At 39.3% G+C, this 18,929-nt stretch overlaps 1 protein-coding gene across 1 annotated transcript in view; it reads right to left on the minus strand.

Moving 5' to 3' along the window:
- The window catches only part of LOC114663877 (fucolectin-4-like), a 23,240-nt gene extending 12,052 nt beyond the window's left edge, over positions 1–11,188 (minus strand). The window contains exons 1-3 of the mRNA XM_028817806.2: positions 11,091–11,188; positions 10,905–10,981; positions 2,321–2,606 (exon numbers count right to left, since the gene is read on the minus strand). Coding sequence (XP_028673639.1) covers positions 2,321–2,606; positions 10,905–10,974 — 356 coding nt within the window. The 5' untranslated portion in view covers positions 10,975–10,981; positions 11,091–11,188. The remainder of the gene's footprint in view (positions 1–2,320; positions 2,607–10,904; positions 10,982–11,090) is intronic.
- Positions 11,189–18,929: the final 7,741 nt, after the last annotated feature.

Raw genomic sequence — 18,929 nt, forward strand, 5'->3', positions numbered from 1 at the left:
CCTGAAATGGATTGAGAAGGTTTTAGAACAGGGGTACCCTACTCCAGTCCTGGAGGTCCACAGTGGATGCAGGTTTTCATTCCAACCAGTTTTGTAAGTAGAAGCTAGGCCTTTAATTATATTAGTATTTAATTATCTTGCTTGTTAATTCTTTCATTCTTCCAAGACAAAACATTATCACATTCCAGATTTTTTCATTTTCTGAGAACATTATCCATATATTTTGAGGTCTGGAACAGATTTGTACCTCTTGATACAAAAAGAGACCCCTTCTCTCTCATTTATTTCAAAAGCATTTTATTAACACAGACACTTCATGGTGCATGCGGACAGGTTTAAATGGAAGCACGTTAGCTGGATAGATACTGGCTCCTTTGTCATTTGCACCTCATTAGTAACTGATGGCTGGTTAAGAAAACAGGCAACAATTAAAACCTTAATGCAGCTGTTTAAAACAAAAATAGGCAATTAAAAGTTCTAAATTATAACAAACCAGTTTTCTAAAACTAAGCCCTTAAAACATATTTCTTTAGTCCTAAATAAATGGGTTATACTAAAAAATGTTCAACCACTGCAGACTTTCAGGATCGAAGTATAACACCCCTTTTCTAGAATCTAACCACTGAACTTAGTCCATTGAGAGCCACACTGTCTGCACTGCCCTCAACCACACCTGAAGGTTACGCCATGCATACGTTTTCTAACCTGTTAGGTACTGTAGATAGATAGATAGATAGATAGATAGATAGATAGATAGATAGATAGATAGATAGATAGATAGATAGATAGATAGATAGATAGATAGATAGATAGATAGATAGATAGATAGATAGATAGATAGATAGATAGATGTCAAGTCAAGTTGGGGAGCATGCACTGGTACAGCACGTTGCCGCACCCACCACACGACGAAACAACTCAGGATCCCGGTTGACAACCCCCCATGCAGACACGCGGTCGAGTCCCACCCTCCGGAAATTACCCTCTGTCTGCCGCAGCCAAGTGTTATGTGGGTGACCCCTTGGCCTGGTCCAGCCACTCGGGTCCCCAACAATGAGGATCTTACGAGCTGGATCATTCTGTGGGAAATGCGCCACATGGCCATAATTCCATAACTGACACTCCCCTCACAATGCAGGTAATGTGCCTCATTCGGGACTCCATTAGCAACACAAAGTCAAACCAACGGTACTCAAGGATTTTCCAGAGAAACACAGTACCAAAGGAGTCCAGTCTTCGTCTCAGGTAACTGGATATCATCCATGTCTCGCAATCATATAGCAAGACAGGAAGCACCAGCACTCTAAAGACTTGGACCGCCGTCCTTTTGCAGAGATATCAGGAGCGCCACACACCTCTTTCCAGCAACCGCATGACCCCCAATGGTCTCCCAATCTGTCTACTGACTTCATAGGAAGAGTCACCAGAGGCATGAATGTCACTGCCAAGGTAAGTAAACCACTCGACAAGGTTGACACTCTCTCCGCAGACACACACACTGCTAATGGCTGTGCCCAAGAGGCCATTAAAGGCCTGGACCTGGGTTTTTATCCAGGACACTTGCAAGCCCAGACACTCAGACTCCTCGCTCAGCCTCTCGAGCGCCCCGATCAGAGCCTCCATTTACTCCCCAAAGATTAGAGCATCGTCAGCAAAGTCAAGATCCGTGAATCTTTCTTCACCAACAGATGCCCCACAGCCGCTGGACCCCACGACCCTGCCCAACACCCAGTCCATGCAAGAACTGAAGAGAGCAGAAGCAGAACACACCCCTGACGACCCTCAGAATCAACTGGGATAAACACAGAGGTTCTGCCTCCACTCTGCACAGCTCTCACAGTACCAGTGTACAGGCAGGCCATGATATCCAGATAGGAAGTGAAATATTGTATATGACAGACAGACAGACAGAGAGACAGATAGATAGATAGATAGATAGATAGATAGATAGATAGATAGATAGATAGATAGATAGATAGATAGATAGATAGATAGATAGATAGATGCATACTGTATCTAAGAACACTAACTGCCCCGGTCTCCTCACATGTAGAGTTAACATACTATTTACTGTGTTTATCTGTGTTTTTTTTTTTCCCAAAGACATCTGTGGTGTTTTAAGTGGTATCTATCTTTAAATTGCAATTGTTTTTTCTGTTCCCTGTGATGTACTAACATCCTTTTTAAGTGTTTCTCTTTTCCCCAGCCTTGCAAAAATTTCTGCTTGAATAAGCTCTGGCTCCACACTGCCCTATAATGGAAGAATTAAGCTAAAAAATGAATATATGGGTGTGATGCCATTAGTTTGAATCATATTTACCTTGGGTTAATATTTCCATCGTTCTTCAGTGAATCACCAATGAGAATTTCAGCTCCATTTATTTGTTCTGGACAACAGTCTTCTCGGGATGTTAAAACAATGAGTTTCACTTTGTAAGATTTCAGTAGATCCACTCTCCACCAAGGGTTCAGATGGTTAGCAGTGTGAGCACAAGATCCGTGTATGTATGTCCCATCCCGGTTGCCATCAATAGCATTGGATGCAAGGCCCAAGAAGCTGTATGACTGAGACATGGTAGCCCGCCCATAGAGTGCTACATTGTCCACTAAAAAAAATAAAAATGTAATAAATATTATGGAAGCTAAAGAATGCTGAACCTTTTTTTTATTTTTAGCATAGTAATCCAAATTAAAGTCTTGTATGGATATTCCAACTTTTTTTTATCAGTATAACATCACAGATCTTCTTAACTAATATTAAAGAGATTTTTTTTTTACTGATTCTAGGAAATCTTAAACAATAGTAATAATAAGTTCATGGTATGCCTCGCAGTTAGGAGACCTGGGTTCGCTTCCCGGGTCCTCCCTTGCGTGGAGTTTGCATGTTCTCCCCGTGTCTGTGTGGGTTTCCTCCCACAGTCCAAAGCCATGCAGGTTAGGTGCATTGGTGATTCTAAATTGTCCCTAGTGTGTGCTTGGTGTGTGGGTTTGTGTGTGTGCATCTGTGCACGCCCTGCCCGGGGCGTTGTTGCCTACCTTGTGACCTGTGTTGGCTGGGATTGGCTCCAGCAGATCCCTGTGACCCTGTAGTTAGGATATAGCGGGTTGGATAATGGATGGATGGATACTGTGTAAAACTGCATCAAAATCTTTTATATTCTCACCAAAAATACCTCAAGTAACTGACATCTTGTCTTTATGTCCCAGAAATATGCACAAAACCAGGTAAATGTGATGGCATAAACTGAAAGCTGAACAATGCAGGATGTATCATACCCTTCTGATCTACTAAAATTGTTCTTCATTGCTGCATGTCCATTACTTTTACTTTTTCTGTCTCGTGTAGTTGCCTACCCCAGTATCAAAGGTGAATTAGTACGTAGGCCCAAAATACAGAATGGATTTTAAAATATTCCAAAGTTATAAAGAAAAGTTCTTAAGAAGAGTGCATAGACTGGTAAGATTCACTTTCAATAAAACTGTCTTGACATAAAAGAATATTGAAAGCTCAGAATGCAGAATAAATGTGGTCAAGCTGATTGCCAAGTGAGTATCCTCTATTGGACAAATCAGGGTTGGACAGAAGGGCATATTTGTTATGCCAGTCACAAGAATCCAAAGTGGCTCAGCTGGAGCGAGGCATAGATAAGATTCACCTGACTGGAACAGAAAATTTCTCTATATGCAGATGATATGGTCTTATATATATCGGACCCAGAAAACACTGTCCCTGCTGTTTTAACAGCACTAACAGAATTTCAAAAGATATCTGGTCTTAGAATTAATCTGAATAAAAGTATACTCTTTCCAGTGAACTCACAAGCATATAATATTAAATTAGACACCCTACCTTTTACCATAGCAGATCAGTTTAAATACCTAGGGGTAAATATCACAAGTAAACATAAAGCTCTTTATCAACAAAATTTTGGCGTCTGTATGGAAAAAATTAAGCAAGACTTGCATAGATGGTCAACCCTTCATCTCACTCTAGCCGGAAGAATTAACATTGTTAAGATGAATATCCTTCCTAAACTTCTCTTTTTATTTCAAAACATTTCAATATATATCAATAAATCGTTTTTTAAACAGTTAGATTCAATAATAACCTCATTCATTTGGAACTCAAAACACCCACGTATCCGAAGAGCGACCCTACAAAGACCTCAGGCAGAAGGTGGCATGGCTTTACCTAATTTTCAGTTTTATTACTGGGCAGCAAACATACAAGCCATAAAAACCTGGACACAAATAAATGCACATACACAGGCTTGGTCTGCAATAGAAGTAAAATCCTGTAGTACTTCTTTATATTCCCTGCTCTGCTCTCCAATAAATGAAAGTTATCGCAAATATACTAATAACCCAATTGTGCTTTACTCACTCAGAATATGGAACCAAATTAGGAAGCATTTTAAGATGGAAAATCTTTTATCAGTGGCACCTCTGCAAGGGAACCACCTCTTTCAACCTTCGCAAGTATATCCAGTTTTTAATACCTGGAAAAGTTTTGGGATTAAAATACTCAGAGATCTTTATATAGACAACATATTTACATCTTTTGAACAATTACGTTCAAAATTTAACCTCCCAGCTACACATTTCTTTTACTATCTTCAAATTAGAAATTTTGTTAAACAGAAATTGCCCCGATTTCCCCCACCTTGCACCCTCCACAATGCTGGAAAAAATACTGCTCAATTCCGAGGAAACAAACACTATTTCCGCAATATATAAAATCTTATTAGAGTCCCTACCTTTCAAAGATCCAAGAGGACATTGGGAAGAAGATCTCTTAATCAATATATCAGAAAAGGAGTGGAAGGTAGCAAAGCAGAGAATTCACTCGAGTTCTATATGCGCAAAGCATAGAATTATTCAACTAAAAATTATATATCGAGCTCATCTGTCTCGCTTAAAACTGTCCAAAATGTTTCCAGGCCAGGATCCAACCTGCGAGCGCTGCAACCAAGCTCCTGCCTCACTGGGTCACATGTTCTGGGCCTGCACCAAACTAACATCATTTTGGACCAAAATTTTTAAGTGCCTCTCAGACAGCCTTAGTACCACAATCCCTCCTAACCCACTAACAGCTGTGTTTGGTGTCCTTCCAGATGGACTTGAATTGGAGAAGGACAAACAAACGGTGATTGCATTCACTACACTCTTGGCACGCAGACTTATTTTGTTAAATTGGAAGAATCCTAATTCTCCTCTTATAAGTCAGTGGGAAACCGATGTTATATATTATTTGAAATTGGAAAAAATCAAATTTTCAGTTAGAGGATCTGTACAAAATTTTTTCAAAACATGGCAGGATTTAATCAATATTATTTTAGAATAAGAGAAATAACTATTATTGCATTTAACTCCCTTCTCCATCTCTTATTTATATAGATATTTACTTCTCCCCTTCTTTTGTCTAATGTTGCCTTATTAAAAAGCTTAAAGAAATTTTCCTTTAGCTAAGCTCTCCTTCTCAGGGGTGGGGTTTGATTTGTTTTCAAATTTGTTGGGTTATAAATTGATCTGTTTGTATGGAATGATTACAATGAAAATTAATAAAATAAAAATATTAAAAAAAAAAAAAAAAAAAAAAAGATTCACCTGTTTTTTTAGTTCACGCTGACCTCCCTGAATTGTATGAAGCCTCTTAACCTCCTTGGCATTAACCTGAGTGTAACTCTGGTAATTCTATATAATTAAGGTTAGCCTGAGTCAGACCCAGGGTGGCGTGTAATCATCCACTTTACAGTGTTAAGCCCAAATAACTCACTCTTACAGTGTGGTGTTTCCAGTTTCGGTTGTTCCCACGGATTATGTGGCCTTTAACAATATATGACATTGCCATTTGCCAAGTGGAGAAGTGTGAAGAGATGGTTAGTGCATATATAAGGAAATGTCTTGGATGTTCAACGTGCCTAAACAAAAGTACTTTATATGACAAGGGACTCTCTGAATTACCAGTACCCGGCTTGGTACAAAAATTCAAATGTCTAAAGGCAAATCTGCAATTCACATTATCTCAGTCAAAAGATACTGCAGTAAGAAAAGCTGAAATTTCGATTATAGCCGGACATAAATGGGACCCAAAGGTACTGCTTGAAGCAGACAGAAGCAGTACAGCAGTGGACGCTAGGACATACTGTGGTATAGCAGCTACAACAAAATATGGCCAGATTTTAAATCCATAAAGCTGTGTCACTCTCCGTGGGCGCGACTGCATGACTGTGGGGAGTTAATGAGGTAGTTGGGGCGAGTTGCACCGTTTTCAATTGCTTCATTGGCTTCCTGCAGCGTGTGATTAACGTGCTGCACCCACGGAGACAGGTGTGTATATATACGGGTCGGCACAGAGGGATGAAGGAATGTTAAAGAAAGAGGTTAAAGGACGGGAAAAGACAGTCATAGGAGATGATCCAGAAACCAGGAAGGAGAAGGCAGCTCGACTTGGGGGTCTGAAAGGGTGCGCAGGCTCAGGAACTCTAGGGGCTAGATTCGCCCCACTGACTAGAGTGTGGCGAGCGGGACGTAAAACTTCCCAGGGGATCCAAGGAGCAACCACGTGAGCACGAAGGAAGACTGGAGGTGCGCTGACCTCGGACGGTCTGGTTGCGCAGTGTGGCGGCAGCCAAGACAGGGGTTGGCAGAAAGGAGTTCGTGCTGCAGAGGCTCCGTCAGCAATGCCTGTGATGGGTGAGCCAGGGAGACAGAAGGTGGTGGGCTGCGATTGGGTGAAGAGAGACTGCATTTAACCTCTATTTTAACAGATTTATTTATTATGGATTTTATCTCCATGTTTCAATGATTTTATGGATTTTTTTTTAACACTGCACAATGGACACTTTTGGTTTTACTTTTGTGTTGGATTGTCCTGACAATTTTACACCATCCCCTGGCATCAATGAGATTTGTCCTCATTTGTCAGCTCATCTCAGTCATAACTATTGACGGTGTTGGTTCAGCAGACTCCCATGTGGGAAGAGAGCATCATTACACATACCTTTTCTACTGTATTTATGTTGACATTTTGATATTACATTAACAGAAACATGTAAATAACATTTTTTATTGTTGGAAGAAATTAATCATTTTTGACTTATTTTTCTGGGTGGTAAACATAATGCTAAGGAAGCTGTAAGAGCCATTTGCTAGTTATTTAAGTTATATAAAATGTTTGCCTAAATATTAGTGCATAGTCTATAGGAGGTTCCTACAACGCCCATATGTTGAACAGAATTGGTATATTCTAATTATTTCTAGCTTCTCTGACTATACATTATACTTAGTTGGTGACCTGCCTTGCCAGGTGTAAGGCGCTGAGGGCACAGGGTTTTAAACCGTGCCTTAAGTGCCAAGTAACATGAAAGACAAAGTACTTTATTGAAAGTAATGTGTCGTACGTTTAAAGTGTACAGAAGAAGAAGTAAAGCATCTGTAAGTATAGAAACAACTAAAGTTTAACAAGAAAAGCTAAATTTAAAGAAGATACATTTTTCTAATATTTTGACTTTTATTCTATGTGTGTAACAACCTTTTTTCTTTATTCTTGTGTGGACTATTTGCTTTGAATTTTCACTAAATATTTTAAAACAAACTTTTTGACTGAGAGATTTCTTTCGGCACCCATTTTAGCCGTGCTTGAACTCGCCTTACACTCCTGCAGCTACACAGGCTATGTGACATGAGTGAGAGAAAAAAATGAGATGGAAAAAAATATGATGTAAAAAAATAACTGATGAAAGGAGAGAAGCCATTTTTAATGGAAGAATTGGTGGGAAAGGGGAAAAATCAATATGAACCACTTTTTCATTCTCTCACAAAAGTACTTAAGACTAGTGTATAGGGGGCATGATGTTTAAAGATATTTTGAGAATATATGCAAGCAAACCACATGACAAGTTGACTGAAACACGGCACATGAATACACTCACATCATCTGCTGTTAGAATGACTGAGACAGTGCCACTATTGCTGACACCAGATCGTGTTCAGGGTCACTCCAAGTACACCTTCTGGCATTTGTGGCATTTCTGGCAGCTCGGAGTGGAGCTGGGCATTGGTGACCTGCAGTCCCAGTCTGAGCACATACCACAGTCAAATAACAAATAGACTGAAACACAGCAAGTAAGCGCAGCATCAACACTGGATCTGCTGCAACTCCTGACGTTTTGTTTTTGGATAACATTTAATTTTTTTTCTCACCCAAGTCAGTTGAGGGATTCCTTCAGAATTGTTTGCTGGTTTGAATGTAAAAGTTTTCAATTGATGATTAGTGTTTAGTATCTTGTATTTGTCATTGGTCTGACTAAGTACAAACAATAAATGCAGTGTATTAAGTATAATATGAACAGGAGTAAAATTCTAAGGGTCACAATGAAAAATCGGAAGTGCTCTCCCCTCGACTTTCTCATATACTCAGATATGGGGATGGATATTTGAGGAGTAAACTGTAAGACAATGATTATATTTTTATATTATGTACATTAAAGAACCATAAACAACAAATCAACTCAAATTAATAATATATTAAACAATTATTATAAACATAAATTTGAATAAATCAGATTCTGCAGCTGATTGAATAAAAGGTAAAGTACTACTTCCGGTTAGTGGAAATAGCCCAAAAGTTGATAGAAATCTATGTTTTGTACCTCGTACTTGATTGCAAAATTTGGTTGACCTAAGTGAAAGTGTACACAAGTTATCGTTTCCTCCCCCAAACTATGCGACTCTTCAATTCCACCAGAGGGGGTAAACGTTGAACATTATTCAAGTTATTGTCTGTTTTTTACCTGCATTTTTTATTACTCTTTAATTTAATATTTTTTGCTGCTGGAGTATGTGAATTTCCCCCTGGGATTAATAAAGTATCTATCTATCTATCTATCTATCTATCTATCTATCTATCTATCTATCTATCTATCTATCTATCTATCTATCTATCTATCTATCTATCTATCTATCTATCTATCTATCTATCTATCTATCTCACACGCAGTCATAATATCAAAAATAGTATTTTCAGACTCAGAGAGTTGTAAAAGGTTGAGATTCATCAAAAGCTCGACATCAAATCTTTGGGCGATTACAATACTTTCCCTATACTTCGTATATGAGAAAGTAAAAAATGGTATATTTTTAAGATATACTTCTACATAGCCATATGTGCTGTCTACAGTATTTTGTAGTATACAGGACAAACAACACATATATGGAGTTTGCATGTTCTCCCCATGTCTGCATGGGTTTCCTCCGGGTGCTCTGGTTTCCTCCCACAGTCCAAAGACATGAAGGTTAGGTGCATTGGCGATCCTAAATTTCCCCTTGTGTGTGCTTGGTGTGTGTGTGTGTGTGTGTCCTGCGGTGGGTGGGCGCCCTGCCCAGGATTTGTTCCTGCCTTGCCCCTGTTTTAGCTGGGATTGGCTCCAGCAGACCCCCGTGACCATGAGTTAGGATATATAGTGGGTTGGATGATGACTGACTGACTGACAACACATATATTTCGTTGTAAACTACTATAAGGTGTAATGACAGTGATCTGAATTGAAGCATCTGAATTTACAACTGTAGTATGGTTTTGATGTGACGACAGTATTAAAAATGAGAAAGACGAGCTTTACATTATAAACACTATGTAAAATGAAGTAGTCTTCTGAGTTTTGATTTAATCCCTTTTTAAATTTGTTTAATTTTATTTGCTTATTAATGAAGGATTTGCTCATGGATTGTGAGATAGTAATTTAAATATTTGTTGCCTGGTAAATGATTTTACAAAACCTAGCTATATTATTGGTGCCTGGGTTCGCCTCCCAAGTCCTCCCTGGCGTGGAGTTTGCATGTTCTCCCCGTGTCTTGGTGGGTTTCTTCCCACAGTCCAAAGACATGCAGGTTAGGTGCATTGGCAATTCTAAATTGTCCCTAGTTGGGTATGTGTGTGCCCTGCGGTGGGCTGGCGCCCTGCCCAGGGTTTGTTTACTGCTTTGCGCCCTGTGCTGGCTGGGATTGGCTCCAGCAGACCCCCGTGACCCTGTAGTTAGGATATTAAGGGTTGGATAATGGATGGATGGATAAATATCCATAAGCATATACAGTATACAGTACTGGGGCACAATATGCCTTGTTTAAGTATTTTAATCACTATTGTTTATGGTAGCAGTTAATGTCACCTACTGAAGGAACCCATTTGCATTAGAATATATCATTTTATTTATTACTTTCACGGGTGGGTTTAAATCTTTGGCCGGTGGTTGAGCGAGTGGAGTTTGCACATCATCCCTATGGTTCCTTGTATTTTTCTCTCATATCCCACATGTTCAGTGTCCTGGTCAGGTTCCTGCCCTGTATGAATGCGTCTGTCAATGAGTGTATCCTGGGACAGACTAGCGGCCGGTCAATACTCAGTTTCCGTCTTGCTGGGATTGACTCTCTCATAACCTTATATTGCAGGATCAGAAAATGGACGGATGGACAAAGTTTGAATTGCTTTAGTGAGTTTTTGAAAAGCGTTACACAACAATATACAGCCTCCTGTTCATCTCCTGCACTGACTGAGAAATAACAAAGCAAAGAGCAGGAATAAAGGATGAAAATTTGCAAAAGATTTTAAAGTACAGTAGATGGGTTAATTCCTTTTATTTCTTCTACTTTTAATATAGTACATTCTCTACCTTTAATTATGGTAAAATATGTGGCCTGAAGATTTCAGAAATTATTAAATAATCTATTTCATATCATAAAATATTATTAGATATTACCAGAATATAGTGCTTTGCCATTGTTTTTTGCTCAATTAACAAATCAGTTTGCCAAACGAAGTCTGATTAAAACAGTTGGCACTCTCTAAAACAGTCTATCGATCAAACCATTTCTTTATTTTCATATATAATTTTCTGAACACTCACCTTCAGGGCAGCTGTCATCACTTGCGCCACATAAACTAATTATCACTGAAATGAGAATTAGAGGTATCATGCTTATCCTAAAACAAAGAAGAAAAATAATTTTAATTATACAATACATTCCGTAATAAATGTTATTTGTATTGATGAACATGCATAACCTCATCCAAAATCAGTTTGGTGGCAGACCTTGTTTGTTTGTTGTCAGTCCGTTATGGGAAATGTGTGTAAAAGCTGCAGAATCACCCAGTATTTATATTTAATCTGTTTATAAAGGGTTCATGTACGTCAATATCTGAATATGGGAGTGACTTCCCTGAAACAACGTAATTGAAATTTTACACCACTACAAAGAGCAGACTAATTTTAGATAGACACGTTGCCTGAGCAGCGCTTCGAGAATATATAGAAGTCAGACTTGTCACCATATCCATGACTGTCCCAACTTTTTCCAGAACCTGTTTCATGTTTATGGTTGCATATTGTTCAGAACATACAGGTATTAAAAGTATGTTCTGACAGTGTATTTATATGTTTGCAATAATGTCATATCATTTCCTAACCTGCTTAATCGAGACCAAGGTCGTGGGTTGTGCTAGAGCCTATCCCAGCTAGTATAGGGGGCACGGCAGGAACAAAGCCTGGACAGGACACCAGTCCTTCACGGGGTGAACACACACCAAACACACAATAGGGCCATTTTAGCAACACCAATTCACCTAACCGGAACACCCAAAGGAAACTCACGCAGACATGGGGAGAACATGCAAACTCCATTCAGGGAGGACCGGGACACAAAGCCTGGTCTCCTTACTTACAAGGCAGCAGCGCTAACACTGGGCTGCCCATATTTGCAATAATGGAAAGTGCAAATTATAATAAAGATATCTTGAATTTTTGAAAAATCTAAATGTTTTGCTCCAGGAGAAAGTAGGATGAAATGACACCTTCTATTGGCTAACTAAATTAATTACAAATGCAAGCTTTCAAGGCAGATAAGGCCCCTTCGTCGGGCAATTTGTAACCTTTGGTCAAGAAGAAGATATCGCTGTCCTAGTGGGCTAGTTTCTTCCATCGGGTTTTCAGTTCCATGTGATGAAGGGGCCTTAGTTGCCTTGAAAGCTTGCATTTGTACTTTCTCAAACTTAATGCCAATAAAACTGAAGTGTTACTGGTAGGTCCAAAATCCCAACTTTCTAAGGCATTCAGTTTCTCTATTTCTGTTGATGGGTACACTTGTCAAACCTGCTCCTGTTGTCAGAAATCTTGGTGTTTTGTTTGATTCATCACTTAACTTTGAGTTACACATTAGGTCTCTTTCCAAAATTTCATTCTATCATCTCCGTAACATTGTCAGCCTCCGTTCATTTCTGTCCTTGTCTGATGCTCAAACTCTGGTTCATTGTTTCATAATGTCTCGTATTGATTACTGTAATTCCCTCTTCATTGGCCTCCCTGCAAAATCTATACAGAAGCTACAGTATACAAAGCGTTCTGCTCACATCTCCCCTGTTCTCTCCCAGCTTCACTGGTTACCGGTTCCATCAAGGATTAAATTCAAGATTCTGCTTCTCATCTTCAAAGCCCTACATAACCTTTGCCCCCCTCTACCTCACTCAGCTCCTAGCTCCTTACACTCCTTGTCGCTCTCTCAGGTCCTTACTGTCCCACACACCAGACTCTCCACCCTGGGAGGAGGCAGGTCCTTCAGTGCTATAGCACCTCAACTCTGGAACTCTCTTCCTCAGTCTCTCTGAGATTGCTCCTGTTTCTGCACTTTTAAATCGCAACTGAAAACTTTCCTCTTCTACAAACTTTTGTCATCTGTGTAATTTTCTTTTTTTTACTCAGTATGTAAAACGACCTTGGGTTTGTGAAAGCCACTCAATAAATGTAACCTATTATTATTGTTATTATTATTATTTGTAATCTATTTAGTTAGCCAATAAAGGTGTCATTTCACCCTACTTTCTCCTGTATCAATCTATGGCTAACACGGTACAACACTCTACTGAAATGTTTTGCTCATAACTTACTTCTCCACTTTACATATTAATTATTACATTGTTATTAATGATTAGTGATGGGCAAACCTTGCTACATTTGTTTCACCTCAAGTTGGTCAAAACTGTAAAAATTTTCGAGAACTTCACCGAACTCGGGGAAATGCATTAAAGTTAATGGGGAAAACGGAAGTGGTTTTGACAGGATTACAATGGTACAATGAGTCATTTAAGTGCCACTGAGGGCTACGGAACTACTCTGGACAAAAATAATGACCTGAGCTGAGAGGCGGCAGGAGTGGTGGCTCTGTGGCTAAAGGATCAAAGGTTGTCTATTCAAATCCCGGCAGTGACAGAAGGAATTCTACTCTGCTGGGCCCTTGAACAAGGCCATTAACCTGCAATTACTACAGGGGTCCTGTACAAATAGCTTTCCCTTTTTTGGGGTATGCGAAAAAGAGAATTTCCCCTTGGGGATTAATATAGCATTCAAACAAACAAAAAAAACAATAATGTCATTGTTCCTCCAAGATGAAAATAATAGCATTAAATATCAAAACAGTACATTTTCATGCAGACAGTTGCAGAAAGGAAGCTTGAATTCACGGAGGCTCACCTCTGACAGATTTCATAGCAGGTACTCCCCTCTCTCAAACTGAACAGTTTGTTTTTTCTTTTCCCAGATGCTTTTGCTCTTTAACTACTGATGCTATTAAATAAAGCGAAACATTAAAGCACTTCAATTCTTCACTTTTTCCTCTTTACATCAGCTGTACAGAACTCTGGGTAATGCCGTTGAAGGGGTAGGCTCATGTATTCCACATACAAGTTCATACATAAAACCATTACCTTTAAGACAGGAATACACTGACATGTGAATACATTGTGTTTAAATGTATTCACAACTTTTGCACTAATTTTCAGTCCACTTCTTGGTTCAACATTATATATTGGAGAGGGGAGGGGGGGGGGGCCTGGCCCCTTCAACATTTGCTACTGCAGCTCTGTTATGTCACTCTGGCCTTGCAAAGTATCATGGGCCACTGGAAAAAACAAAAAATCGTCTAATTTACAAGAAAATATTCGGCAAACGAGATCAAACATACGTGGTCAATCAACTTCTTTAATGAATCAGCAGCTTGCACTGACTTTTCTGGAGAATGTCATTTTTAACAACTTATCAGTATTACGTGGTACACATAAAAACTGGAATTTCAGTTTTAAAGTACTTTTTAAAACAAGGAATGTAGTTCCTAGTGTATGTCTACTGGTACTCTGACTCCAACTAGTCAAGTGCAAAGTACATTTTTAACCATAACTGATGATTATTTCTAGTGTACCTAGGAAAAAATAGCCAAATAGGGTAGTAGTAGTAGTAGTTCAGATCAGATACACTTCATCTGTATTGGTGCATCTCCATGCATGAGTAGGCATTCCCATCAGATAGAGAGCACGCCTTTTGTAATTGCAAATTCATTTTACATTGTAGCAAGTGATTGTGTAGGGCCACCTGATCAATGTCCTCATCACTTATTGAATAGACATTATCAGTGCTCATTAATCTCATGTGAATGAACCAGTAGGCGCCCACTGAACCTGCTCGATGGCCTAGGAGATTTATTATCAGAGTTTTAATGGTTAATAACAATGTGAATGCATATTGACATCTAGAGATTTGATTGCCATGATGTGCCTACACTGATGCACTGCTCATTGAATGGACCATAATAAGTGAACGTCATTTTGTAAAGGCTTTACAATCGTCAAAGACATAAAATCCATAGCTTTTTGTTTCCTCAGAGATGTTTTTGTTTTAAATGCAGTATATTTGTTATGGATGATCTAGCTAATATATTATAGTGCATTAATTTATCATAAAATCTCAAATTCAAGGGCATGAGCCACACATACAGCACTGTTATAAATTTACACTTCCATAAATGGTTAATTATAATTCAAAATTAATCTCCTAAACTTCATAGTAAGCTCAGAGGTTTTTTGACTGGTCTAATTGTATATGACTGATAGAAACAGGAGGTGATGATCATATCAGCTGGAACAAGACCGACAAAGCTCTTGTATTTGTAGAGGACCTAAATTGTACAAATGAACACTTTGCATATGGAGAGATACAGTGATGAATAAAAGGCCTCCAGCACTCCACCAAATATATAATATTTATATCACAGAAGGCACGACCATTGGGGTATTTCCGGTCTGTTGAGCTTATTGTCTTGATCTTATGCTTTTTGTGGTTTTTGGTATTTTGGCTCTGGTTTCATTCACTTTTTTGGTGGCCTTTGAGGAAGGTAGTTTTGAACTTTGCTCTCAGAATCACTAGGGTTAATTATATGTATTTTGCATTCTGAAATCATTTTGCTCATAGATTTATGATTTTTTTTTTTTGGTGGCCACGGCCATTACCTAGCTGGGATGCCAGCTGGATGGAAGTACTAGGGAAGAGGGCTTTGTCAGGGCATTACCTCCCCCAGGACACTATAGGGCAGCATTTCTCAACCTTTAAGTATTTGCGACCTGAGTTTTCATAAGAGTTTTAATCGCGCCCCCCGAATGTTTTTTTGAAACCCTAATAAAATTTATTCCTATATTTTGTGCTGCCGATACACTGGTACAAGTTTAAAATTTCCCTACAAATAGCGAAATTACACCCCATATGGCAACATTCGCGCCCCCTTTTTTTGCCCCACAGTTTGAGAACCGCTGCTATAGGGGAACCACCCTGGCAGCTGTGGCACTACAGATTCCTGCAAGGCACGCTGGGAGTTGGAGTGTGGCACAGCCCTGTTGGGTTCCATGGGGACCACCAGGGGGAGCTACAAAGCCCTACAGGGGACTTCCACCACAGCTGGGAGTGATTCCAGGTCTGATTAATGAGCCACCTGGAACACTCCCAAGGTCTGCTTAAAAGGAGCCGCATCTCCCCATTCGGAGAGCCAGAGTTGGGAAGAAGAGGGACAAAGCTTGCCAGCAGAAGGAATGGAGGTGGATGACAAGGATAGAAGATGAAGAAGAAGGAACTGTGTTTGGTGCTTGATGTGCTGTGCTGAGGAGGAGAGCAAGGGAGACATGTAAATAAATGTGTGCTCTGCTGAACTCGTGTCTCTGCTTGTGTGTGTCGGGGTTGGGGCAGCTGGAGTGTCCCTGGTTTCCACTATATATATATATATACATATATATATATATATAATTTATATTATAAAAGAAAATCTTGAGATGAGACAAGACTATTGGCAAGAAATTTTTTCAAGTCCCACGAGACGAGACTATTGCCAAGACATTTTTCAAGTCCTGCCCTCCTCTCAACCATTTCAGATTAACAGCCCACCCCCGCAGTCCTCTCACTCTCATTCGTGTGAATGCTTTTGTCAGACATAGTTCCTGTGCTCTCAGCTCTTAAATTATTACGTTATCCCAAAAGGTTATCAACAGAATAAATGAGTACAGGAGCAATCCTAGCACTGAGAAACGATGGAGTCAAACGAATTAACATGAAACTTGTCGATCAGTTACACAGTTAAATGTGTATCAATAAACTATGCTGAAACAGTTGGTGGTGATGGTGCGGAAGATGAAAACATCAACTTACAATATCCCGTAGAATATCAACAATCGTTAATACCATCCAGTCTTCCACCGGCCAAATTATTGTTGAAAGAAGGATGTATCGTAATGTGATTGTGTAATTTATCTATGAGTGATGGGCTATGCAATAGGACAAGATCAGTTGTATTCAACATTGGTCCAACAATTCTGACATGTAAAATTTTAACAGGTGACAAGAAAGTTAATGTAGTACATCTTCCACGGATAACATTAGACACCAAAGGAGATCTTGATATACCATTCGCATTAAAACGTTTATAATTTCCAGTTACAATACCTTTTGCTATGCCAATTAACAAATCATAGGGACAAAGATTCGAAAAAGTCGGTTTATTTATTAGAGAGAAAGAAATGATATTCACTCACAGGCAGTTATACGTTGCATTGTCACAATGTAACTCCAAACACGGAATCAAAATTAAATGGGATATTGAAGAAAAGTGAATTCCAAATATTGCTTTTACTGAAGTTTTACAGTAAAAGTGTGAGTTTAAAAAGTATTTGCGTGTTAATTGCAATGCTAAACAGAATGAAAACGTATAACACAATGAATACCTCTAACACAATATGAAACATAATTTTCTTTCAATTTATTAAGTTTTACTATTTTTTACTATGGTTAATTACTCGCTGTAATCTAAAATAGTTAGGTCTGTTATGCATATGTAACAATTCCCATGAAAATAAAAATCTGTTTAAATTGTACATCCACTTCCCCATACGCGAGCATCAGACCTGCAAAGTGGCTAGTGCATAGAAGGGACTTCTCAACAAATAAAATAAATTTGTAAACATTCCTGAAAACATGTTTTCACTTTGTCATTACGGGTGACTAGCTGAAATACTCGGCGTTGCCAGGGATGAAAATAAAGTGTTTTTTTAATTGTTTGAGAAAAATATAATTAAAAAAAAAAACCCACAACTTTAAAAATAAAAATAAATTAACAGACAAAGAAGATTCACTAATGTGCTTGTATTGTTCACTGAAGTGCCCTGTTATATACAATGTTTTTAGTTTTTCCATCTTTATCCAATATATAAAGGTTCTAAGGACTTCCTACCCTTGAACATGCCACATAAAGTTGCCCATGTGAGAAACAGGCTGTGTCCAAATTGATTCCAGCAATTTTCAATGATTGTGCAATCGTTCCAAGCGTGTGGATGATAAGTGGATCAAGTGGATGATAACAGACATACAAGACTGAATCTGCAATTAGTCTCTTCTAATTGAAATTCTTTTCCAATCAATTAAAGGTTAAATATTTTATCTATATAAATAAATAAGTTAAATTTCATAGCTATATTTGGTCTATACTTTACCTTTGATTTTGCTAAGTTAATTAAATTAGTTTTTTGATTATGAACGTATTAAACAAATCCTTTTTTTTTTTTTTATGACAAAATTGTAACACCAACACGTTAGCTATGATGTTGCAAAATAAATGACATTTAGTTCATTAATGAATAAACAAAAATCGCATGGATGATAACATACATACAAGACCACAAGACTGGTACAGTCTGCTTTCTATGTAAGATTATATATATATTGTGGCACGGGCTAGGGGTGGCACCCAGCCGGGACACCCAGGAGGACAGGAAGGTGCGACTGCCCTGGTTCCTTTGGGGGCCACGGGTACAGACCCTGTAGGGGCCCGTGGTCACCGCCAGGGGGCACCCCAGTGCCTGGAGAGTCCTGGACCTCAGCACTAACCACCACACCTGGAAGTGCTGGGGGGAAGAAGACTGGGGACACCCGGAGGGCTTCCAGGAGCACAGCCGGCACTTCTGCCACACTGGGGAGTGTCCGTGGAGGAGTGTCGGAAGCACCTGGAGCCCATCCAGGCGTATATAAAAGGGGACGCCTCCCTGCAAAAGGGGACTGGAGTCGGGTGGAAGTGGACGAGAGTCGTGTTGGAGAGGAGTGGAGGCGGCCTGAAGGAAAGAGGCACTGGAAAGAGGGGCCTGGACTTTGGGGGATTGGTGCTGGAGGCACTGGGTTTGTGCATAGTTGAACTGTAAATAGTGTAAATAAACGTGTGTTGGGTGAAAATATGATGTCTGTCTGTCTGTGTCTGGGCTGCTTCTCACAATATAAAAATATATATATATATATATATATATGAGTCACACAGACAGAATGAGTCCCAAAAATAGTTGGGAAGCCAACCCGGCCAACTCTATTTAATTTCAAAAGCAACAGGAGCGCGGTGGCGCTCAAACATGAAGACTGCTGGCAGTCACCTTCAGTTCGCCCTCTGGTGGTCGTTCTGAGTGTCAGCTGGATGATAACATACATACAAGATCACCCCCACCCTACTCAGAAGGGGGTGGGTTAGGGTTGATTTCACCCTACAGTATTTTTAGTCGACCAATGAGAAACATGTGTACCAAGTTTCAT

This window comes from Erpetoichthys calabaricus, chromosome 13 (genome assembly GCF_900747795.2).
Source record: "Erpetoichthys calabaricus chromosome 13, fErpCal1.3, whole genome shotgun sequence".
NCBI classification, from domain to species: Eukaryota; Metazoa; Chordata; class Cladistia; order Polypteriformes; family Polypteridae; genus Erpetoichthys; species Erpetoichthys calabaricus.